This window comes from Crocodylus siamensis, chromosome 4, assembly GCF_052110815.1.
Source record: "Crocodylus siamensis isolate JL-2025a chromosome 4, ASM5211081v1, whole genome shotgun sequence".
Lineage (NCBI taxonomy): Eukaryota > Metazoa > Chordata > Crocodylia > Crocodylidae > Crocodylus > Crocodylus siamensis.
The window spans coordinates 183031118-183056671 of NC_143398.1; the positions used below are offsets into that span (position 1 = coordinate 183031118).

The window sequence follows — 25554 nt, forward strand, 5'->3', positions numbered from 1 at the left end:
ACATACACACAGATATATGATGTGAAATAAATATTGTGCTGTTTCTGGAAAAAAGTATGCATCTTATCAGTGGTATTCAGGGACAGGTGTGGGGCACAGTCACAGCCCTTTTGTGCTTACCTTAAATTTTAGAACCAAGTACGTGGGAGGGAAGCAGCATTTCTATGCGGACAGAGCTGAAGGAACCCGTTCTATGAGAATTCGCCCCCTCCCCCAGGCCGTAAGAACCCCTATCCCGTTTTCCAGTTCAGTCCCTCCTTTCTCCCAGCCTCGCCCTGCGGGGCCGCTCTCATCAATGTCCCGTGCCCCACCTTGCAGGCCGCCGGCGGCTGCGAGCCAAAAACCTGCATAGTCGGGCGGGCGCTGTCCGGCGCTCAGGAAGGCCCCGTCTGGCTCGAGGAGCTTGCGCCGCCTTCCCTATAGCAGCCGCGCGCCGGTGCCGCCACCTCAATTAGTAGCTAGATCCCCCCCCCCCCCCGGTGTTTTTGGTTAGACCTGGTACGAGAACTAGCGCGGGCGGGGCGCTTGGGTTTTTGCCTGGTAGTTTATTATGAAGTCTCTCGCTGGAGGCCCCCCTGAGGAAGCCGCCTAGTGTCCCCCGCACAGAAATGACGCGCGGGCTGAGGTCCGAAGCACCGGCTGCGGCCTCACGTGATCCCACGCACTGGCCCCGCCCCGCTGGGTAGTTATGCTAAGGATCCGTTCCCCCCCTTCCCAGAGGGAGGAGGGAACGTGAGAACGGGCGGAACACATCACTGCTGTTACTTCAGTCTCTCTCGCTCCCCCTGCCGATTGGCGAGGGGCGGCTACATCCGGGGAAGGGGGAGGCGGGGATGCCGATTGGCTGCAGGGCTGATCGCTCACGAGGCGGCGGCGCGCCTCATTGGTGCAGCTCAGCCCGCGGGGTGGGCGGTAGATTCGCATCCTCGCAGGCCCGGTCTTCCTTCCCCTCGCGAGGCGCTGGGGTCGCCATGAGCCAGCCCGCGTCGCAGGGCGGCTGGCGCCTGGAGGCCAAGTTCGTGCCGGACGAGGATGTGCTGCGGCACATCTCCGAGGACGCGGGTACGGGCGGGGCGGGGCGGGGCGGGGCGGGGCGCTCGGGCCTTAGCGCGGGCGCTCCAGCTCGGAGCCGGGTGTGCAGCCCCGGGGCCTGTCTCTGGTGCTGCGCGGGAGCTCCCGGGCGCTCTTGTGGCACGGAGTATTGAAGCGGTGTAGCGGCAGGCGCGGGTTTTCTTTGCAATCGTAGGTGCTAAAGTGAAAAGGGACCGAGCCCCCCACGTGCTGGGTGCGAGGAGGCTCGCGAAGAAGCTTGAGAACATTTCGGATGACGAGGAGGAGCAGGAGGTCCTGGAACAGCAGAGCTACGTGGCTGTGTTGGGGGCAGGCGCCCAAGGTATTGGTGCGGAAACGATGTCCATCATTTCAGGAAACTCTTGCACAAGCTTGTTAAGAGACAGCTGTTCTTCTTCAGGCAGGTGTTGGTGACAGCCAGCTTTGGCTGTCTGTGTGGTTGGTTGGGGTTTGGCAGCTCAAGAACTGTTCCCCCCCCCTTTATTTTTGTCACACAAATGTCTCATGTAAAACCTCCAGCATCGATAGTGAAACATCGTGTCAGACTCACACCAGTTGTTTATCAGATAGAAACCACTCTTTACCCATGTCTAACAGATTCCTGCAGAAATGGCCCCTGGGCAGGTGGTGGTGGTGAAGTTTACTCCTTCCAGACTCCAAAGCGCTCCGGCAAGATGGCAGAGCTGGGTATGTTCTCCTTCCTGTCATGGAGCAATGAGCTCCTTGTAGGCTCTTGTTTTGTTATCTTTTTATTAACATGAAGACTTATTAAGGTATTTGTGCTCTGTCAGTCTTGCAGTTGACAGAGACCAGCACTGTGGAGAAAACTGGGGTCTGGATGTGACGTGTACATGCTGGTGGCTTTTGTAATGCAGGTCCAATTTTTACAGAGGACCTATTCTGTATGCATGCAGCAATGGTTCCCCTTCCTAGATTTAGAGTGTTATTCCCAACTTTTTCAAATTTGTGGCACCTGTGGTTGAGAACCACTCTTCTGCCTCCTCAGCTGGTGTTAATCAGGTGCTGCTGCAGCCAGGCTGGAAAGAGCTGCAGTACATATGTGCTGTCCTGCCTCATTCGAGTTCTCTGACAACTCTTAAGCAGGCTGTAGCTCCAGGCCCTGACCTGGAAGGTGGGGTGCAAAAAGACCCAAAAAACAGTTGCTCCCACAGCTGCAACATCGCACCAGTACCACAGGGACAGCCTGATGATGCCTCTACCTCTGTGCATCACAGCTTCCCCAGGTACCCGACTGACTTGTTATGTCTCTGGACAGGAGAGCTGGCTCATGCTGCATCCCTTATTAGTCTGACCGTGCCTGGCGCCTCCCAAAAACAGAAGCGAGGGGCAGATGGAACAGTCTTGCATGCCACTGTTTCTGGGAGTGGGGACTAGGGAGGGGAGAGAAAGGGGTCTGGAGTAGGAAGGGCTGTAGTATAAACCAGTGGGTCTCCTGCCTGCTTTGGCTTATCAGTAGACCCTAATGAGGCAGGAGTGTGTGTGTACGTGCTGCATCCCTTCTCAGTCTGGCTGTGCATGAGGTACTCTGGGTATGTTTACCTAACCGTAGCACCCCTCAGGGGGTTTTGCAACATCTCAGTTGAAAACCAATGATATAGAGGTTCCTATTCAGTTGTACTGCGTTTCACTAATAGCTTTAGGTCTTACAATAAGTGCTGTCAGCTCCCTTTTCCTACTTCAGTGATGAGCCCTCTTCCAGCACTTCTTTGTTCCATGCACAGTGATATCCTTCTACCGTGCACCTTAAGCCTCTCCATCCTTTGCCTTGCAAGTGAAAAACTGAGGTTGGAGGAGTTCTCCAAGTTAATGCTGTGGTTTTTAAAGCAGGCCTGGATTAGGAGATGCTGGGCTGTGGCTGGTATCATTGAAGTCTTCTTCAGTGGAGTCTGGAGGTCTCAAAGAACTGTTAATGGGGCCATAGAGCCTGTCATGTTCAGTTCATGGCATTCAAATCCAGACCATGTTGATAATTATCAACAGGGAATAACTTTAGCTTAGTTCTTAGGGTACTGATGTTCTTGGCACATAAGCCATGACCATATTGTCCAGTTTATCAGGTCTAAAACAGGGGCTGCGACTAAAGTCTTTCACCTCTCGGAGCAAGGCACTAAGGTTAACATGCAGTATGGGGAAGCTTGCTTTGTTTCTGCCCGAGCCATTCATTCCTGTGCTATCAGTCAAGAAAGGAGTTGGTTTTCAAGAACCTTTCAAGGGCACTAAATTTACTCAGTGTTAGAAGAAGAGAGGTGGTAAACTGAGGTAACCTGAGGTAGGGCAGTGTGGTACATTAGATAGAGTAATTGGTTCGAGAGACATGAGCCCTCATAAAGAACATCCTACAAAATTGCAGTCTAGGAGTTTAAGATTTATAGATGCGTTCACTTGAAGTGATCCTAGCAGTTTACTTCTAGTAGTGGCTGAAATTAATAATGTTTTGTTGAAATTTATCTTTACTATTGACTGGCTTGAGGTGTTCAGGATTAATTTACAGAAGAGCTGTATATGTGATGTATCTTTGAATCTTTCAGGAAGGTATGTACCTCTCTGAACCAGTTGGTCTGTAAGGTCCCACATACACGTTACACTTAAAACGTCACTAAATGGTTTATCACATCTTAAATCATCACCTGCTCAAACTTTCAATCAGTTAGCAGCATGAAAAAAGGAAGAATAAGCCACAAAATTATTCCACAAAAAATGTATAACTTTTCTGCTCATTCCTATCACACCATTTGAATGTGTGGCCAGGGGCCCAAGTGGCTTGGAGCTGGCACCTGCCAGGGCTCCCCAGGCACCCCCATGGCTGGGAGTCTACAGTTGATACAGGTTTGTAGCCATGAGGGTGCCCCTAGCACCCCAACAGCTGGGAGCCCATGTCAGTTATGATCTCCAAGTGGTGGGGATCCCTGGAGCACCCCCAAGGCTGGAAGCCATGTAGGTTGTGGGGACTCCCAGCCACAAGAGCTTGCTACTTGCTGTTGAAGGAGGAGCCTGGGCTTGTGATCCCAGCCTCCTCTTGCACAAGCAGTAAGGCGTGATGGGAACTGTTTTGCAATCCTGCAGTCATGCTTCCTGCCATGCACATGTGGCATGCATGGCAGGAAGCGCAGTTGTGTGGATCGCACTTCAAATACCATCACTGCTTTACTTGCATGTCTGGAGGGGCGCCAATGGTGCCACTCAGACCTACCAGTGTTAGGAGGAAGATGGAATTGCCTGCAAAGTCTGGGTGGTATTAATGCATGAGAGAGTTACTGTGCATGCAACTGGCTAACCCAGAGATGCTGGTGGGAGGCTCATACCCACCATCTTTTATAGTTTGCTCTTTTTTTTGTTTTTTGTCTTGTTTTCCCCACAAAGCCTCTGAACTAGCCCAGACCCCAGGGAAAAATGTAACATTCAGCCGCTCGAGCAGTCCTGAGAAGATTACTAGCTCTCCTCCAAACAACAAAAGTAAGTTACCAGGTGGATTAGTGAAATGGAAAAAAGTGACTAGAAGCCAGTTCAGACTGCATTCAAGAGCTGAGAAGTGCAGGTGTTGTGGTTCACTAGGATGTGAGACCTTTTATTCTTTCCTTACTGGCCTAGAAGAAAATGAGCATTTGGTCTTCCCCTTGGCTCTTATTTCACTTGCTAATTTTTTTTAGCCAACCTGTTGAAACATCATTGTTATATTCAGTAGTATGTGTTTTGTTTGCAACTTCTTTGAGTCCAATTTAGTTTGGAATACAAAGAGTAAGTCTGAAGTGGTTGGTGTAGCCTCCAAAAGGGACATAAACAGACCAACCTTAGCATATGCTTTTTGAGCACATCCCCAGGTACCCTTGCTGGCAATCTTCCTGCAGACCTGTGGTTGGAATCTAAATCTGTCCTCTCTGGATAGGACTGTCAACTGCACTACTCTGGCCAGAGAATTAATATGTAGGAATAGTATCTCTGAGATGGGTATCTGATGCCCATGTTCCTTAGCAGGAGGAGCAAGATCATTTTGTGCTAGTATTGGAAAAGGTTGGCCATGTAGGAAATATGTGGTGCTCTATTTGATTCATTGGTATGTTTGCTTTGCAGAGCATTCTGCTTCAAATAAAGCCCAGTTGAAGGTGAGCATTGATTCTTCCTTGTTTCTATTTTAAGATATGAACCATCTGATTTGTTATGGTGTTGTGGGCTTGAAGATTCTTGCCCCTCTGCTTTTCCCAACATTTTTTCTGGGCAGATGTCTGTTTTTTAAGCAGGGTGAGAATGGATGAGAGTATTTCTGTCTCTCACAAATGAAAGTATTTGACTACCTTTTTGTATGCAGATAAATGCTTAAGTTGTCAGTCTCTTGTAAAATTTACACGTGTGGATTTCTAACCCTAACATATATGTGGGTGCATCTGAAACTGCTGTTTTCTAGGCACTTCATTTTAGTGTCCATCGCTAATGATGTAACCATGATGTTGGGGTAAGATCCAGGAGACTTGAGCCATCTTACAATGCAGTTTAGGTACAGTTCAGGGTATATGGACTTCATGCATGAGCAAGGCAAGCTTTCCCTTGCACTGTTACAGGAGCTTGTTCCAAACTCTTGAACTTAGAACCTTGAGGGGACAGGATAATTAACTGTCCATGAATCTGTTCAGTCTAGCCTCTTGGCTGAGGGTGCACAAGGGTTAGACTGATTCTCCTAATGTTTATGAAGTAAGTGCTAGGAAAAAGACCACTAGACTTTTCTAAATGACAATGTACCTAGCACTATAATGGATATATGTGTAGTGCTTTGTGGCATATTTTAAAGTGCATTTCTAGTTTGATAACGCTTAGGAACTCTGTTATGTTTCTTGATCATTCTTAATTTAATTGCACAGCACTAAAAATAAATAAATAATGATTATTTCAAACTCTGCCTGGAGCCTGAACCCTGAACTCTTTCTGCCTCATGCATCAGTAATACAGATTGTGCATATTGGTTGATTCGTGAGCCTTGTTCTTCCAGGTCTGTACAGGCTTTTTAGGCTGCTGGCAGAATGCAGCCAGCAAACAAAAACAGCAAGCTACTGCACAAAGTAAAATGTTGCATCTGACTGAAGACACAAGGGTGACTAGGGTGGCATTTGTGCATAGTCAGTTCCTAAGACCTACACATCAGATGTGCTACTGAAGTTGCAGAAAATGCCTTGAGACTTATTATGTCTCTGTGATGTAAGACTTGCTTACGTCCCATCAAAGCTGTCTTTAGGGGTCCTTCTTGTCTGGTGTCCCTGATTTGACATTGTGTCAAACTTGATGAGAAAAGAGAGAGTGAGCCTGCAAGTCCTATGAGTTCTGAACTCTTGGACAAAATGCACACAATTATTCCTTCCTCCCCACTGAACAGAACTGATCTATTTAATAGGGGTGCAGTCAATGACTGGATAAAAGTGCTCACTATTCTTTAGGCTCATCACATAACAGCTGTGCTGCTCAGCTCTGCACAACCTCTTGTGGCTGGCCTGCCATGTTTTTGGAAGGGTTTCTTTTTGAAGCTCCAGATGACTTGGAGTAGAATTTCATAGATTTCATAGATATTAGGGCTGGGGACCTCGGAAGATCATTGAGTCCAGCCCCCTGCCCATAGGGCAGGAAGTCAGCTGGGGTCATAGGATCCCAGCAAGATAAGCATCAAATTTGCTTTTGAAGGTGTTCGGAGGTGTTTCAAGCACCTACTCTGATGGCACACTGTTCCAGACCTTGGGGGCTTGGACAGTAAAGAAATTCTTCCTTATGTCCATCCTGAAATGGTCTCGTAGTAGTTTATGACCGTTTGACCTCGTCATCCCTTGGGGTGCTCTGGTGAACAAATGTTCTCCCAGATCCTGGTGGTCATCCCTGATAAACTTATAGGTGGCCATCAGATCACCCCTGAGCCTGCTCTTTTCCAGGCTAAAGACCCCCATGGCTCTCAGCCTGTCATCGTAAGGTCTGTTTTCCTGACCTCTGATCATGCGCGAAGGACAGTTACTTGCATGTCTCACCCTTGCCCTCACTTCCACATTACTGCTTCAGATACTCTGAATTGTGTCTTGTTCAGGAGAGACTTTTGCCCAGAGTTTAACATAGATGGCTTCTCTTTGGGAATCTAGTCCTATTCCCAGAGAATTGGGTGGGGATTATTCCACACTGAGAGCTCTTTCCTTGTGCACAGACGTTACTGGTGTTGTATTCTCAGCCCTTTGCCAACCAAAGGTGAGAGCTCAAAAATAAAATCCTGGTCCTTTGCCTACAAAGAAGCTGCTAATGGTAGGGCACATGTGACTTTCTTTAACACTTTTATGTTCTTGCAGAGTAAAAAGAATGAATATGTGTCCACAACGCCTTACAGGCTCAGGAAGAGACTTGCAGGTAAGAAGTAACTGGAATTTTAATCTTCTGTAATAATTTATTTCCTCTCATTGGCTAGTTTGAGGCATTCAGGATTAATTTAAGAGAGAGTTGCATGTGTGATGTGTCATGTTCTATGTTTTTGTTATAAGTGAAGCAGCAAATTAAAGCTGGACTTAGTAGGCCCAATTGGACAAGCTTTGTTGTTTGTGCTGTGTTCATCCGTAGTGGAAATATAGAGTTTTTCCATTGAACTTTCATTTCCAGTAGGATTCTCTGAATACCATGAAGAGACACTTGTGCTTTTCTCCAAGTCAGAAAATTGCGTCCTGCCATGTTCTTGCAGTGTTGTGTATTTTACTTAGTTATCTTAGCTTATTGGTGTTCTCCTCTGCATCTAGATAACTGATCACTGGTACGACTTTGGGTATTTTTCAAAAGCACCTAAATGACTGAGCATCACTGGATCTTACACAGTATCCAAGTCATTTTTTGAAAATGGGATTTTGGCTTTTAACTCGTGTGCTTTGGAAATATTACTTTAAAAATGTACTTTAATTTTACTAAATTGTATCTGCTTTTCTTACACTTTAAAGCCATGGGAGAATGAGCCAGATTGTGTTCATACTTTCGAATTAACAGATTCAGATGTGTTAACAGAATTTTCATTACAAAATTGTTATTGTTAATGGTGATATGTTGATCCAAAGGAATCCAACCTGTGTTTGCAAAACTGGAAATTAAGGGAGGAAAATCCTCTTCCTACTCAGTCTAATGTACAGTCTTTTAGAGAAACATGGAATCCCATAATGTCCCTTTCAGAGTGAGTCTTCGGTGAAGAGCCATATTTCAAGGCTTGTACCAATTTACGGAGTCTTACTAAATAATTTGAAAGAGAAAAGATAGAATTCGGCCAGCATCTTTGCAGTTTTGATCAGAATAGTGTTTTTTAGGGTAACAGTCCAGCTATGAAACAAGCATAAGACTTTGATGTTTAAAAGATGTATACAAGATGATCTAGGCTATAGGAAATGACTAGGTAGTTTTTAAAGAAGGTTGTTACCAGGTCTTAACCTCCTGAATATTTACTTCTTAGTTCCAGACTTTCATTCAGAAAGTGAGAGTGAATATTCTGCCTCGTGCTCTGAGGAAGAGACCCCCAAAGAAACCAGTGATGAAGTATTCGACCGAAAGACCCCAGATAAAAGCAGAGTAGCTTCCACCCCATCTATGAAGAAAACACCAGCCAAGAAACTGAAGGGAGATAAAACTGTGAGTGTGGAGCAAGTGCAGCCATGAGGGCTAAGGTTTGGGGGTGGTCACTGGTAATAAGGCCATTGCACTTGAGTCAGAATTGAGGTCAGGTCTGAGGGGGAGCAGGTCAGGTCCCGCACGCAGGGTGAAGATGTGTCTTGTCTGGAGGGCATGGGGATGGGAGGGGGGGTGGCTCCTGCTGCTGCGTGCCACTGGTCTGGGGGGCCACAGATCTTCGCAAAGTGGGCTAGGCTGGGGCTGCACCATGCTGTGCTTCGGGCAGGCGTGGCGGTGCTGGGAGCAGGAGCTATCCCCTGCTGCTTCTGGCCCAGCAGGGGCAAGGGGGTGCAGGATGAAGGTGTGGCTTGCTCTGGGTGGGTGCTGGGAGCAGGGGCTATGCCTTCCTGCTGCTGAGTGCTGCTAATCCAAAGGCAACACAGCGGCTTTGTTCTGCACCTGCCAGGAGTGAGCCGCCCCTTCATCCCATGGGCACCATGCTGTGCCCCTGCCTGGGCCAGTGGTGGCAGGGCATAGTCTTTGCTTCCAGCGCAGCTACGCCAGCGCAGAATGTAGTGTGGTGCAGCTCCACCTGCCCCACGCAGATCTGGGGGCACCCTGCTCCCCCCATGCCCTCGCAGACCAGTGGCGGGAGCCGCCCCCCCAACACCAATCTCTGCGCCCCCCGGATGAGCTGCGCCTTCATCCTCCCCTCCCTCCCCCCAGTTAGGCAGCACTTGTCCCAGCCCTAATCCTTCCTTTGCTGCCAGGGCATTAATCTGCCCCCTTCCTTTACACCACAACAGACTTACTAGCTGTATTGAGCATTGTAAAATTGAAACCTGTCAGAACCTCAAAACAGGGTGTCCATTTATAAGGGTCGTAAGTGCTGTTCATCGGAACTCAGAACGTCATAAGTTGAAGACTGCCTGTGTTTCTCAGTGCTCAGCTTCTGAAGCTTGCAGGCACTACAAAGACATTACACTAAGTGTCAGAGCAGAAATTAGTTCTTCCCCAGCAAAAGAAAGCATGCATTTTCTTTGCCTTGGTACTTGTGTAGCCCCTATGCTGTACTAGGATCCCACCCATCCCCAATTGCTGTCTCATTCTGCTCAGTAGGAGGCATCTTTCTCGGTCCCGTCTTTCAAGTTGGGGTGACCTGAGTAGGAGCGCTTGGCCAAAGGTTCATATGGAAACAGCCTAAAGGCCTTCATGCAGACAGTTTTCTCAGTCTGCTTCTCTTCTGGATGCTTGCCATCCTCTCAACTGAGAAGCAAGTGTAACTGTCAAGTGGTATATTAATGAAACAGCTTAGCCCTATGGAGATAGATGGAGCAGGGTGGGAAGAAAGCACAAAGCTGACTTTAGATTGACCTTTTGCTGTCCCTTTTCAGAGCAGCCTGGTGGAAGAATACTTTGAAGCCCACAGTAGTTCCAAAGTGCTAACCTCTGATCGAACCCTTCAGAAGCTGCATAGCAGGAAACTAGATCAGGTATGTGTTATGGTGAGGAGTTTGACTGCCCACAGAATCTAGGGCCTCTCCCACTGCAGGTTTTCCTCCTTGAAATTCCCCACTGTTGGTAATGTCAGCTCAACTTCCTCAGGGATAATAATGGCAGGAGCCTTAAGCTAGGCAAAGGGTTAGCAGCATTTGAACAGCTGCATCTCTGACAATCAGTGGAGTTTAACCAGTTGTAGTAACAATGGAGAAGCTATAGGAAAAAGGCCTACTGAAAACAGGTTGAGAGTTGTACAACTGGGAATGTAGGGGAAGGGCAATGGTTACAGGGAATGGTGATGAAGTCTGCCACCAGCCAGCCTTTTGAGGATGGAGTTTTTTTTTGTTTGTTTGTTTGTCTTTTGGTTTTAAGCTACCTACTCCTTCCATATTAATGTAGGAGAATGTTAATGAGGGAGGTAGAAATACAGGTCTCACTTTCCTCTCCAGGTTCAGGTCTCAGCCAGGTAGGGAGCAGCTCGCAGGATGATCATCTGACAATTTCTCAGTGGCCCCTGTCTCTGAAATGAGTTCTGTTTTAGTAGCCAGACATATACATCTGACTATTGGCTACGCTTTACTCTTTCATTGAGTGGCCCGTTTAGTATATACTCATTTGGGATTGAATGCATTGTATCAAGGTAGATGTTGGCAGTGCATGCTTCCCTTGTGTCCTGTTTGTAGCACTGATGTATCTGCTCCGTGAGCACATAGCAGACTTTTGTGTCAGGGTTGCCAGTCAAGTTTCTCTGGATAATAAACTTCAGTCTTGCAGTGGTGTCTTTACATTTTTCTGAAATATCACAGCTACATCTGAGTTTTCTCTCCAGTAAAGTTTCCTTTTGTATGGGAGCAGGAAACAAATATGTTAAAACCAGAGAGGATGTTAAGTCTCTGTAAACCTGATGCTACAGCAGTAGTTGTTTTGCTACTAGAATTATTATTGTTCCTCTTAACTTTAACATTAACACTTGACAGGCCTCTGAAAAACTTAAACCACCCTTCCACATTTTTCCTGCATTTTTGACTGCACTTTCTCAGAGGCTAGTTTTGAGTCTTGCACAGATATTTTCTGCTTTGTATTTAAAACTCAATGATTTACTGTCTAAAAGTAATATTTTGTAAACGTTCTACCTTTAGTGACTAATGAATTAATGCAAAGCCCATTGACTGAGATGCAAGATATGCCCATTACTAAGAGGGTTGTCATCTTGCTGCTTTTATATTTCACTGAATTATAGAGCTCTGAATGTGTCTGCTTGTTCAGTATCAGTGTGCCCAGATGTTGGAAAGGGACCTAGAATAGCAGTACAATTAAGGCATAGATTTTGGTTCTATGCCCAGGCAGGTCCAAATTTCCTAAAGGTAGTCACTTGACTGGTCAGCTTCACTTTCCCTATCAGCAAAACTGGGCTACTAGGTCACGTTGGTATCTCACAGGGTGTTGTGACACTTAAATCATTGACACTTGTGACACCTCATTTTAATGGAAAGGACTAGAGGAGTTCAGAATCTGTAAGGGTTCTGTTCCTTGAGCCCATGCTTAAACAGATACCTGCTTCATCCTTCTGTTCAGACTTGAACCCAGTATGACTGTCCCATTCTCCCCTCCCCAACACAGCAAACTCTGCGTGACCTCTTGAGTAAGGCTCCCCCTACATTTGGTGCTGAAATGAAAGAGTTAAGTCAACAGTACGAATCCCTGTTTTCCAAATGGATGTTGCATTTACAGTAAGTATCCAATGGAGTTCTCTTAAAAAAAAAAGTATGAGTATTAGTTCCCAGCAAACCAACCCATCATTTAATAATGGGCTATGAAATAAGCTATTCCCTGATTCAGCACTCAAGTCTTGGGTTAAGAAGAATTCATTTTGTAGGACTGAGTCCTTGCAGTACATCTGTAAGTGAAATTCTGCCTGGATGATCCTCTTGTCAGCTGAACAGGCTAGATTGATGGAGGTGCAGTAACTCCAGCTTCTGTTGATGTCAGTGGGAGCTGAGAGTGCCCAGCACCTCTGGTCTGACATTAATTAGTTATTTATAAATGGTCAACAGGATTAAGGAGGTGGGAAGGAAATCATAGAGTCACTGTAACTGCCAGTACCACTTTCTGCAGCATTGGTTTGCTGTGGCTGTATAGAGGTGACCTTTCTTTGCTTTCAAGTTCCAGTTCAGTGGTTCTTATTCCTTTCTAGACTTGGGGAACCCCTCTTTAGACTTGAGGCACCCATTGGAAAATGTTGGTTCTTTAGTTTTTTCACTCATTTTTGCTAAAGGAAAGCACTAGAGGAGTTTTTCTGTCACAGAAGACTCAGGAAGATCACAATAGGTCAGAATGTTTTTTAACGCAGTGGATTCCTATTTGAAATCTCTGGGTTTATCTTGTGAATCATGTTGGCACCATGGAGCACCTTTGAAAGGATCTCAAGATATCTCAGTATTGCGGGACCCTGCTTATGAATCCCTGTTCTCAGTTTATAGGTGCACTGGGGCTGGGGGAGACTGCAACAGTTTGCATTGTGCATGGTAGACAGGTGTTGTGTGTGTGTAACCAAGAGTATGATGAATACTTCTCTCTAAAAAATGATGTAGGTTTATGGACAGCTGCAAGATATGGATGGCAGCTACAGATGCCTTACAGAGAGGACAGGACCCCCATCCTATCCCTAGATTGATCACATTCTAACCCAGACATGCTATGGTGGGTAATAGTTCTGTAGAGGACAGGAGCAGATATCTGTGATGAGATCACTGTTAGAAAGCTTTGCAGGGGGATGCAGGGCATAGTGGTAGTTGAAGTTTCTTGATTTTGTTAGAAGTGATGGGTTCATCCCAGACAGAGGGGACAGCATGAGAAAGATGGCAGCCTGATAAGGAGAGCCGTAGGGACCAATGGGGAAAAAAAGGCTGAGAATGGGGAGAAAATGAGTATAAAGGTGTATGTGAGGGCAATGTAGGATTTGGGTCAAGTCCAGAGATATCTCATGCAGTTTGTTTGTGTTTTAAGTTTGTGGGAGTTTGCACTCAGCTCCTTAGAAAGTGTTTCATTATTGGTTATTTCAGTGATGGTCATTCTTCCTTTTAGGCCTAGAGCTGGGCTTGTTCTGTCCTTCCAGAGAGATCCCATGGATTTGCAAGCCCAGATGTGACCAGTAAGCTTAAATACCTTATCCTGTAAATGCTGTGATATACGAGAAAAGCTAAGTGTAACATGCCTGAATAGCTTGAAAGAAGGGCCCATGAGCAATCGGTACATTAATCTGCAGTGTTTTGGAGGACCTAAATTTACATGCTGATAAATTTTTTTTTAGATGGCATAATTTTCTCATGTAGAACAGTGACTTTCTAGGCCTTTGACATTTTGATCTGAAACTCCTCCAGACTGAGACAGGTTATTGGCTGTATGATGAATTTGAATAATTCTTCAGAATTATAAGAACACAGTAGGCAAGATTTGGATTACATTGTTTCACATAATCCAAAATAAGAAAATAGGAATGGGTGAGTCTTAAAGGGCCTATGAATCATTGATTTTTTTATTTTTTTTTTAATTTCCCCCCCCCCCCCATGAATTTGCTCTCTTCCCTGCAGCCTGGGGTTCAATATTTTGCTTTATGGACTGGGCTCAAAAAGAGATTTGTTAGAGAAGTTTCGTACCTCTTTGCTTCAAGATTCAGTTCACCTTGTGGTCAATGGCTTCTTCCCCAGCATCACTGTGAAATCAGTAAGTGTGTAACAAAAGCTTGAGGGGTTCTAGTACAAATTATATCCTATAGACTGCAGGCAGATTTCTCAGTGCCTAAGCACGGACTCCCGCCTGAAAAGTATTCTCGTTTTTCTCTTCTTGAAAAACATTCTGTTCTTGTTTTGCCCATTCTAACTTGCTATGATTCTAGCCATTGGAACTGCATTACTGCAGATCCTTACTGAAAAAAAGGAAATTGGTGATGCATAGCACAGCCCAGTGTGAAAAATGGGTCAGTAGCACTGGTGCAAATTGTGGCTTAACTTAGCTGCTGCTAGGGCAGTGGTTCTCAATTGTTTTTTTGTACCGGGACCCATTTGTAAAGATTGGCCACTCCCAACCCACTGTCCCCAGCCCCCCCAGTGTGTGTGGGGAGTGGGAGGCCTCAAACAGCCCCTTGAAGACTGGAACTCTGTCAGCCTGCAAGGGAAAAAGCCATGGTTTCCCACATTTTTCTCTAAAGGAGAATCCATTTTTAAAGTTTTGTTTGCAACCCTTTCATATATTCTTGCAACTTCTGGGTTGTGACTCACAGGTTGAGAAACGCTACTCTAGTGGTATGCACCTTATGCAGCGCCACTGCAACTGGCTACTGATAGTAGGAGTCAAGGCATTTCCTGGGTGGCTGTGAAGGGCTAACTTCTACAGACTTGACAGGTTATACCTACAACTATCAGAAAACCCTCATGAAGATGGTAACTTTTCACTCTTCTATTGTAGGTTCTGAGCTCCATAACAGAAGAAGTGCTGGACCATGTGGGGACTTTCCGGAGTCCTCTGGACCAATTAGACTTCATTATGAAAAAATTTAAAGAAGGTAAAGTGACTGAGCAGATATTGCAAACCTTGGACTCTGCTTGATGGTAGAAAAGCTTTTAAATGTCTGGTGTCTTCCTCATTACACCAATCACTTTCCACATGCACGCACTATTGAGATCTCTGGATTCACTCCAGTGATTCTGTTCCTTGTCTTATGGTTTTATGCCCTTTCTAAAAACAGGCATGAATGACATCAGTAGTACTTTCTGGGTGGGGTGTTGGAGGGTGTGAAATGTAGTTGTGAGAGTGTCAAGTGTTTGCAGATATGGTATTCTCGTGTTTAGATTTTAGCAGGTGAGAGTAAACTAAAGGTATGCTGCTAAGGAAAGAGGAGAAAATGAGCATTCTGCCCAGGGTCATAATAGTTTCATAGTTATAGTTTCATAGTTTGTAGGGTCGGAAGGGACCTGAGCAGATCATCTAGTCCGACCCCCTGCCATGGCAGGAAAGAATACTGGGGTCAAATGACCCCAGCAAGATGTTCATCTAACCTCCTCTTAAACACCCCCAGGGTAGGAGCCTGCACCACTTCTCTTGGAAGCTGGTTCCAGACCCTAGCTGCCCTGACTGTGAAGTAGCGCCTCCTAATATCTAACCTAAACCTACCCTCTGCCAGCTTGTGACCGTTATTCCTGGTCACTCCTGGCGGTGCTCGGGGAAATAGTGACTTCCCCAATGCCTGCTGATCCCCCCTGACTAGTTTATAGCAGGCCACGAGATTCCCCCCTCAGCCTTCTCTTTTGGAGGCTGAACAGGTTCAGGTCCTGCAGCCTGTCCTCATAGGGCCTGCCCTGTTGTCCCCTGATCATACGAGTGGCCCTCCTCTGGACCCTCTCCATGCTGTCGACATCCCTCTTGAAGTGTGGTGCCCAGAATTGGACGCAGTACTCCAGCTGCGGCCTGACCAGTGCTGCATAGAGGGAGAGGATCACCTCCTTGGACCTGCTCGAGATGCATCTGTGGATGCGTGCCAAGGTGCGGTTGGCCTTCTTTACTGCCTCTCCACACTGCTGGCCCATGTTCATCTTAGAGTCAGTGATGACCCCCAGATCCCTTTCCGCCTCCGTGCTGACAAGAGGGGAGTTCCCTAACCTTTAGGTATGGTGCCGGTTGTTCCTCCCGAGGTGCATCACCTTGCACTTGTCCGTGTTGAAACCCATCCTATTCTCGTCTGCCCACCCTTGTAACCTGTCTAGGTCTGATTGTAGCCTGTTGCATCCTTCCAATGTGCCCACGTCCCCCCACATCTTAGTGTCATCAGCAGATTTGAACAGTGTGCTTTTTACCCCCTCATCCAAATCGCTGATGAAGATGTTGAACAGCGCGGGCCTGAGGACCGAGCCCTGTGGAACCCCACTGCCCACGTCCTTCCAGGTTGAGAAGGACCCATCCACTACCACCCTCTGGGTGCGGCCCTCCAGCCAGTTGGCGACCCATTTGACTGTGTGGGTGTCTACACCACAGCCCCCCAGTTTCTTAATGAGAACAGGGTGAGAGACAGTGTCAAAAGCCTTCCGGAAGTCCAGGAAGATTATACCCACTGCTACCCCTGCATCTAATGATCTGGTGATCTGGTCGTAAAAGGCCACCAGGTTGGTCTCACAGGACCTTCCCCTGATGAACCCATGTCGGCTGCCCCTAAGCATGCAGTCTCCTGCTGGCCCCTCCTGGATGTGTGCCAGCATAATTTTCTCGAACAGCTTGCCTAGGATCGAGGTGAGACTAACTGGCCTATAGTTTCCCGGGTCCTCCTTCCTCCCTTTTTTGAAGATGGGGACCACGTTGGCCCCCTTCCAGTCCTCCGTTCAAAGTTTACTGCTCTTTTGTTGAGCACTAAGTCTGTTTAATTCACTTTTGTTGGAGAAATTTTGACTGTTTCTAAAAAGCTGTGTGTTCATGCATTGAACAGAGCATGGTAAACTTAAGTTTGTCTAGTGGGCAGGTGAAGGAGGTTTTTAACGGTTGCTTAAGAGCCTGATCCGGCACCCACTGAGATCAGTAGAGTGGTCAGCCCACAGCCTGTGCATACCACAAGTGACAGTTACTCAAGAGGTCACACAGAGTTTGCTGTGCTGAGGAGGGGAGTGGGACTATCATACTGGGTTCAATTGTGAAGAGAAGGATCAAGCAGGTATCTGTTTAAGAATGGGCTCAAGGAACAGAACTCTTACAGATTTTGAGCTTCTCTAGCCCTTTCCATTAAAAATGAGTGTCGCAAGTGTCAGTAATTTAAGTGTCACATCACCCTGTAAAGTACCAGTGCTGTTGTGTGTGGAAGGGGAGCCCCAGGTACTCAGTAAAGGGAGGTGCTGGAATGGAAGCAAGGAACAGAGCTAGGTCAGGATGCTGCTTCCATAGGAGGTGTCAGGTGTTACTACCAAAAGCCATGTTAACTCTTCCCTAGCTTTGCTTCTACTGCCAAATTTGGGGTTTTGGATCCTCAGTCACCATATAAAAACTGACGGGACTGGTTATGTACCTTTGGTGCTTGCAAGGCCTTATAGTAATGCAGAATTAATGCAGGTGTCTTGAACACCTGATGTGAAAGGGTGGCAAGGATCAGAAGTATGCTTCAGGATCAGAAGGCAGGAATTGCACAGCCCTGGGGATGGGGTTTCCACAGCCACTGCACTATGGAGGAGAATGAGGCAGAGGGTATTGGTAAGGGCAGATGGAGACATCCATCTGTCTTTTGGCCCTCTCATCTTATGAAGTTTGCTGCATGCCTAACTCCAATTCATGATATAATAGAGCAATTGCTGGAATTTCTGTTCCTCAGACCACTTTTTTTCCTGCTTATCCACATTATACATCTAGTGAGGCTGTCAGGAATGACCTTGAGGTGAGAAATCTCAGAACCACTAGCAATAATATTTACAAAATCATGGATGACTGGTAAGGGCTGAGAGGGCTGGAGAAGGGCTTACATAGTGTCCGTCTCTTAAAAAAGAAGGAAAAGGACCTTTATAGAATTATAGACTAGTCTTGCTTTGACACATGGGAAGTTACTAGAGCAAATTTTAAAATGTTCAGCTTTTAAACAACCTGAAGGAGATAGTGGTTATCAGTAGCCGCCAACGTGTATTTAAGAACAAATTGTGCCAAAGCAACATGATTTTGTTTTTTGACAGGATAACTAGCTCGCTGATTCAGAGGAAAGCAGTGGATATAGTATGCCTTTACTTCTGTAGTGCTTTGGACGCAGTCTCATGTGACATTCTCATAAGTAAACTGGAGAAATGTGGACTAGAAGGTATTGCAGTTAGGTGAATACATAACTAGCCAAGTAACCCTTAGTAAATAGATTAATATCAAAATGGCAGGAGGTTTCAAGTGAGGTTCCAGAGGGTCTGTTCTGGGTCCAGTGCCCTTTAACATTTTTATAAATTACTTGGATTTGGTAATAGAGCATCCTGATCACGTTTGCAGGTGGTACAAAATTGGGAGGGCTTGGAAACACTTGAAAATGGGATTAAAATTCAAAAGGATCTTGATTAAATTAGAGAACTGGGTTAGAGAGAAAAAATGGAGAGAAAGGTACAGTGATACGTCTCAGAAAAAAAACAACCAAAGGCACAAAGAGAGATAACAGGCTAGGAAGTAGCCCTGTCAAGAAGGATCTGGAGGCTTTGGTGGATCTGAATCTCAATGTAAAACACCAGCGCTGTGACCAAAAAGCAAACGTTTTTATGGGTCACACTGATAGAAGTACTGTCACCAGGATGCAGGAAGATATTATACCATATTTTAAGAAGGATGTAGAGAAACTAAGTTCCGCAAAGATGATAAAAAGTTTGGAATGTTTTTCTGAGAAAAGACTGAGAGAGAACAAGCTATGTTCAGTGGGGAGAAGAGGAGATTAAGAGGGAGACATGATAACAGTTTTCAAATATTTGAATACTTGCTATGAAAGCACCATTGCCACAGTGGGCAGGATGCTAGGCAATGGGTTTAAACTTCAGCAAAGCAGAGTTAGATAAAGTCTCAGGAGAAACTTTTTAACTGCCAGAACCACAGAACAGTGGAGGCTGCCTTAAGAAATCATGGAATCTCCTTCATTGGAGGCTTTCAAGAAAAAGCTGAGGTGTAAGCATCTGTGTGGGATGGTTCAGGAATACCAAATCCTGCGTCTCTGCAGGGACCCTTGAGGTCCCTTTTAAACCTGTGATTTTAATGTAGGAAATGAAAATTCAGGTTCAAAAGCAATATTAAATATGTCTTATCACACAGTTCATGCTAAATTCTACATTTAGCAATGTACCCTATACTCTGAGGTACCAGTGGCTACATTTTGTGTTTATACATACGTGTGTGCATGTGAACTCCCTGTTGCCATTGGAACAATGACTTCCATTTTTGTTGTTGAAATGTTCAATTTCCATCCTGTAGCTTTACTCTGGTGACTATATTGAAAGGGAGTGTGAATGGGAAAGGCTGGCCAGCAGCCTATCACCATTTGTAGCTGTTCTTACATTTCAGCAATACTAAACTCTAATTGGTCACAATGATGGGTTAGTGGACTGCCCAGAATGCTGGGCAGTCAAACAGCTAATTGTTTTATGAACAAAATTGGGTGTGTAATTTGATGTTCCCATTTCAGGGATACTCTGCAACTTGCCATGTAGCTGTTCCATTAGGAAGATTAGCAGCAAGTGAAGTTTTGAAGATTTTAAAATTCACCCTTTGCCTTATCTATGCCAAGAAGCCACAGTTACTTCTTTAAGTGTTTGATGGAAGAAACCTAAGTAGGCTTTGGATCATATCACAAAAAAAAATTGTATGTTCATTGTTTGAAGTTTATCTTGCGTGCGTAACATTAAAGCAGGAGGGAGTTTAGGTACAGTGTATACAGCTAAGATGAAATCAAGCCATACTGAGGCTTAGAACTAGAAGAAGTGAAAATCTTTAGTCCAGAAGAAACTTTTGGCAAAGGGAAAGGAAGGTCATGAAAGTAAAGCCTGAGTTGGCAGCAACAGCCGTAGTGGTGATGAGAGTTATGGTGCAGGGTGCTTGCTTAATGCATTACGGATGGTCTGGAATGCAGTATGACTGGCACTCATCTCTGTAATGTGAGGAAGCCCTTTCTCAGAGAAAAACAGTATGTAGGATTTGACTAATTGGATTCTTCTCAAGCTACAGTGCGGAAGAAGCAGCTCTTTATTTCTGCCTCCTTAGTGTGACTGTTCCCTTGCTGTTTTTCCCCTTGTAGATTCTTCCTTGGAGCTCTATCTCCTCATCCATAACTTGGACAGCCAGATGTTGAGAGGAGACAGAAGCCAACAAATTCTTGCCCAGTTATCCTCCCTGCCCAGCGTCTACCTCATTGCCTCCATTGATCACATCAACGCTCCACTCAGTGAGTCCTCCACAGCCTTTTTGTGTCTTTAGAAAGAAGAAGATCCCTTCTGGCATTAAGTGCACTTTGAAAATGGCCTTTGTTGCTTTATCTCTGTCCTTAGCTTCACACAATAGACTTAGTGATATTGGTGTTTTAGTAGCATAGTGGAGCCTTCCTGTGACAAGGCTGTACATACAAAGCTAGCTGCCTGTCTGCTCGCTGTCAAATTAGCAGTAGAAAACTTCTGCTTCTCTGCACCACAAACTCGGAACACCCGGTTGTTTGCCCTGGCACTGCCTAACGCTTGTGCTTGAAGCTGTGTGTAAATTATTGTTGGGATTGTGTCTTGTTCTGACTATAAATGTCTGGGTGAATATATTGCATGGTATAAGTAATAACTTCCAAAGACTATGCAGGGGCCATAGTCAGGTGGCTTACGTTGTATGCTTGGGAGAAACTAAATCCCCAATGTTCTCTACTTTCCTCTTCCTTTTCTGTCTCTCCAGTGTGGGATCAGGCCAAACAAAGCCTCTATAACTGGCTTTGGTATGAAACGACCACATACAGTCCCTATGTGGAAGAAACATCCTATGAAAACTCACTCTTGGTGCAGCAATCAGGGTCCTTGGCATTGAGTTCTCTAACACATGTCCTGCGCAGTCTCACTCCCAATGCAAGGTAAGACATGACTATATACAGTGGTGGCATTTAAAGACCTTAATGAGATTGGGGCCCCTCACTGAATAGGCTCTGTACATCTAACAGGATAAATCCAGTCCTAAGGTTAATACATTAAACACAAGCGAGATTAGGCAAAAAAAAAAAAAAAAAAGATGGAGAAGAAGAACCAAGGTACAGGGATTAACTTATCCTGTGTCAAAAAGTTTGTGGCAGAGCTTGAATTGAACTTTGACCTCCTGTGCATCAGTACAGTGTTTCACCTTGCACACCTGTGTTCCCTCTTATGCTGCCATCCATGAAAAAATGGGAAGACAGGTCTCCCAGCAGTTACAGATAACTGGTAGGCTGGCTAAAGTTTTTTAAAGCACCTAGTACTGAAGCTATGGCACAATGTGGCTGCATAGTGATTTGGACTGGTAATCCAACTCCTAGTATCATCACTGGCATATGAGGAACTCATGTCATTTTCTGTCTGCCTTTGTCTGGGTCAGTGGCATATCCCTTGTGAATGAGCAAGTTGGCAGGCATTAAACAGGTATTGCAAAATCCATTAGCTTCCCGTAGAGGCAATACAGAAAAGCAGGCTTGGGGTCGTTTTGATACCCTGCCTCCTTGTGAGATTTGCCCCCCTCCCTGTTGGCTGTCATAGATTATCCCTGTGGCAGCCACTTATGCTTATGTAGAAAAGTAACTTTTGGAGTAGGTATATATGTTTTCAGCTCCCTTCAGCAGTGCAGTTCAGCAGGTGGAGACAAAGCGCACAGTCACTGTTACGTTTACAAGCAAGTATATACCACAGAACCCTAAAACTAGAAAATATAGCTGAAGTGGTTTATTTTGGGAGACACCATAAAATAAATGCCTCCGATTTGAGTAATGCATTGAAACACGTTGCTTGAATTGAGGTTATTTCCATAACTCCCAGTGAATGCTTCTAGCTGGTTGAAATGGGACAGGTTCTATGACTTGTATTTTTTGCAGTGCAGTGTACAAACCACAGAATTGCTTTGTATCATGATATGACTTGCCATTATAGATCTCTTGCTTTTAGTGGGTAATAAAAGAAGAACTGAATGCAGTCTTCAGTGCTGTCTTGGGCTATGGGGAACCCAACTTAATTTGGGCTTTGTGTATAAAGAAGTCAGCCTACTGGTAAGTCTCAACTTGTAAAAATGTTTACCTTGGGTTCCAAGTAACTAGAAGCCAAGACACGATGCTCAGATGGGACTACTTTAAATGAATGACATGTGAAAAGTAAGCCTTTCTGTCCAGCCACTGTGTGCACACAGTCCTGTTTGTATAGAAGAAAAATGACTTAATTTTTATCATGGCTTTCCTTTTTTCCCCAGGGGGATATTCAGACTGCTGGCCCAGTACCAGCTGGAGAACAAGGATAATCCCTCTTACCCAGGTACCTGCTTACATGTGGCATTTCCTTTCCCTGTGTCAGCATTGCCAGAGTAGCTGTGTTGGAAGTTGGGTTCTTTTGTTGTAGGTGGTGTTGTCAGTAGCAGATGTGCTGGAAACTATAGAGCCGATGGCTCCTGATAACAGTTCAGCAGAGTATCGTTCTAGTAATACTAGTCATTGGAGTGCATGCCCTGCCCTTTCACAGAGAGCCAGACAAACAGCTGGATTTGTGGAATCTTTTCCTGCTGTCATGCAGCCTGACATGCAATAGTCAACTTCTGCTTGTGTTCATTAAATAACATCCAGTAGTGAAGGCTGGGAGATGAGACTTCCTGTTCTTCCTATTCCCAGTGCTCCCCTTGACTGACTATGTGATCTCTGTGGCAAGCTCTTAACCTGCTCACTTATACAGTGGTTAATAGAGTGCTCTGTTAATATTCATTGTCACACTGAAATTTGCATACAAGTGGTGTTCTGAGGAAGGTGGAGGAAAAATAGGAGCTGTGCATTGGAAAAATGCACTGGCCTGTACATTTAAGGTGCTCTGAAAGTTTCCTTTAAGAATATGGAGGGTCTGGAACTATCAGATGTACCACTAATTCACAAAATCATCTCAGGTTTGGCTGCATTCTTGGAAGAAAGCTGCATGAAATATAGGTCAGAATGTAGAATGTATGCTCTTATTGGATCAGAGGGATGGCTAATATAGTAAGAGATTTTTTTTCCCTCTCTTCCGAAGGAGTTAATTAAAATTGTGTATCCTAGTATCACTGCTTTGTTTTGTTCAAGTGATGCAGGCGTAATACTGGGAGGAGAATCTGCTTTTTCAGGACTGTGTTGGTGAAACAACTCTGCCCCTCTAGCAGACCACATTTATCTTTAGAATCTGCTTTTGATAGTGTTTAATTTTTTCAGTAACTCTCCTCCACACCCAGGGCTCTCCTTCCAAGACTTCTACCAGCAATGCCGGGAGGCCTTTCTTGTGAACAGTGACCTCACTCTCAGGGCTCAGCTGACAGAATTCAGGGACCACAAGCTCATTCGAACCAAGCGGGTAAGTTGGAGGAAGCCAACATAGCTACTGTTACACCTGGTGGGTGCCCTATTAATGTATGTGCTTGTTGCTGAGACTAAATGAAGCTTATCTCTTGTGTCGCTGCTGAGTTAGTCACATTTCTGGACTTGCCAATGGATGATGGATGGGTATGCAAGAGGACTGAACATCCAGAGATTTTATGTCCACAGATCTCAATGCCAAGAAGGGAGCTGCACATAGCATCTGAATGTTCTTTGCATTGAAACAACACTGTAAGAAGTGCACCATAGCTTAGTTATTTAGAGCTCTTCTTGGTATTTCTCAGAATCCCAATTGGTTAAAAATCCTGAGGAACAATTTGGATAACTTGGAGATATTTGGGTTCAGAAGCCGAATAGGTGACTGCTTGCCAGCTCCAGCAGTGAGGTTGTATTACTTAGTTTTTGAAGCCTGGAGCACTGTGTAAAGTAGTGTGACTCTCAACCAGGGTGCCATACAATGTTTGCAATATTCAGTGTGCAAACATAATTTGCAAGATAAACCCAGAAATTTCAAATAAGAATTGATGTTGAAACAATCTGACCTATTGTGGTCTTTGAGTTGTTTGCAACAGAAGAACTGCTTTTATTTTTTCCATAGTCAAAAAGACTGAAAACTAAGACTCTAAGACTGAAAATTAAGACTCTAAAAAGGGTGAGAACCACTGATGTAGAGTAGTAAACTCCGCATCAGAAGGCTGTGACTGTCTTCCAGCTGTGTTGCTTTTTACCTCCTCGTCCACAGAATTAGCCACTGAAGGCAGGTCTAGTTTGTTTTTTTTTTATAAATTTGTTAGTGCATTGAATCTATGCAGTGGCTTATATTGTACTATTCATCCTTGCTTTCTTTCCCAAGGTATTATGTTAATGGTGCATGTGTCTGTTTACAGGGAGTCGATGGAGTGGAGTATTTATTAATTCCTGTAGAAGTTGGAACCTTGACGGATTTCTTAGGAAAAGAGGATGAAGATGTGTGACGCGCCTCTCCAATCCCAAACCATCTATGGCAATTACTGCCACAGTCTTGCACTCAGATCAGCTCTCCCTTTTGTCAGGGGAGCTGATAGACTGTTCACTGAAATGCAATGGACATTTAAAGTTGTCCAGAACTACTTGAAGTTGTTTTGTGTAAAGAGTTCTGTAAGATTGGTCTGCTCAGTCTCTCACCTCAGATGATGCCTTCTTCATATCTATGCAGCCTCCATTATCAATTAGGCAAACTAACTCTTTAGTAAAATTGTGCCTTCAGTACATAACCTCTCCAGAGATGAAAGTTTGGCTGGAGCAGTTTATTTAGGAAGTGCAAATGACTGGATGTTCAAAGCTATATTTTATAATACAGATGCAATTATTCACAGCTAAATGCTTTCCAGTTGTCTGCACACCAGTCACATGGATGGGCTTCCAATGCATGAAGAGGCCAAGACTTAGAATGCCTAAAGAAACCAAGCTGAACCAGGCGAGTCAAGTGGGGTAGAATACAAGTAGGCTTGTGAATTGTGGGTAATTTATTAAATCTTCTACCTATGCTGGACACTGACAAGAAGACTGAGGTTTTTCCAAACTCCAGATCTCTATTGAAAATTGTGAATTAGCAGAACTGTAGCCTTTTAAATGACTAGTAGTTGGAGAATGTTTAATTTTCATGCTTCATGGAATGTACAGAAGACTGTGTTGTGTGGTTTTTTGTTTTAATTTGCTTGTTTTTACAAATAACAAGGCTGTCCCCTCCTTGATATTCCTGGAGGATTCCTTCAAAGTATTACATACTGAGAACCATCCTAGCTTTGAGTTAGAGAAGGAAGAGTGCTAAAACCTTGACCGCTTTTTCCAAGTATTTCTCAGGCAATTGGGATAACTTAAAACTGTTAATTTCTGTCAGTGTGAATAACAAATACTGACATTTTATAAGGTTTCTCTTGCAGGTGTGTGTCCATAAAATGCCAGTCCTCTATAGTGCCTTCTAAGAAAACCAGAGACACCCTGGATTTCTTGCACATAAGGAAAAATGTCTGGCACAGAAGGTGAACAGGGAAGCATGTTGGACATTGTTCAGCCCTTCCTTTTACATTCTAAAGAAAAAAACATGGGCACAAATGTAACCTTTTCCTGCTTTGTTTGTCACTATTAGGCCTTGCAGTTCCATTGCCTACATGAAATTATCTGCCAGCCAGACACTGGAGACACTTGAAGCCTAATTATATTGCATCCATGTTTAAGATTTGACCTTTGAATTACCAAAAATATTGATTAAATAAATGGCTTTATTCACTTTTTCTAGTGTGTTTTATGTCCACAGATCT

The 25554-nt window shown here is 44.9% G+C and overlaps 1 protein-coding gene across 1 annotated transcript; it reads left to right on the forward strand.

Moving 5' to 3' along the window:
• Positions 1-905: 905 nt before the first annotated feature.
• ORC2 (origin recognition complex subunit 2) lies at positions 906-25523 on the forward strand. Its single transcript, XM_090045136.1, has 16 exons — positions 906-1062; positions 1247-1393; positions 1669-1758; positions 4453-4545; positions 5161-5192; positions 7398-7455; positions 8531-8706; positions 10080-10178; positions 11806-11915; positions 13776-13908; positions 14650-14746; positions 19958-20104; positions 20593-20764; positions 22117-22178; positions 23113-23231; positions 24142-25523. Exons 1-16 carry the CDS (start codon positions 972-974, stop codon positions 24226-24228), a joined length of 1713 nt encoding a protein of 570 aa, XP_089901262.1. The 5' UTR covers positions 906-971; the 3' UTR covers positions 24229-25523.
• Positions 25524-25554: the final 31 nt, after the last annotated feature.

Excerpts from the sequence above, each read along its gene's own strand:
- ORC2 (XM_090045136.1), top strand. The coding sequence starts at position 972 with ATGAGCCAGCCCGCGTCGCAGGGCGGCTGGCGCCTGGAGGCCAAGTTC. Across the intron at positions 1,759-4,452 it reads CGGCAAGATGGCAGAGCTGG|CCTCTGAACTAGCCCAGACC; the intron begins GTATGTTCTCCT and ends TTCCCCACAAAG. Across the intron at positions 14,747-19,957 it reads TATGAAAAAATTTAAAGAAG|ATTCTTCCTTGGAGCTCTAT; the intron begins GTAAAGTGACTG and ends TTCCCCTTGTAG.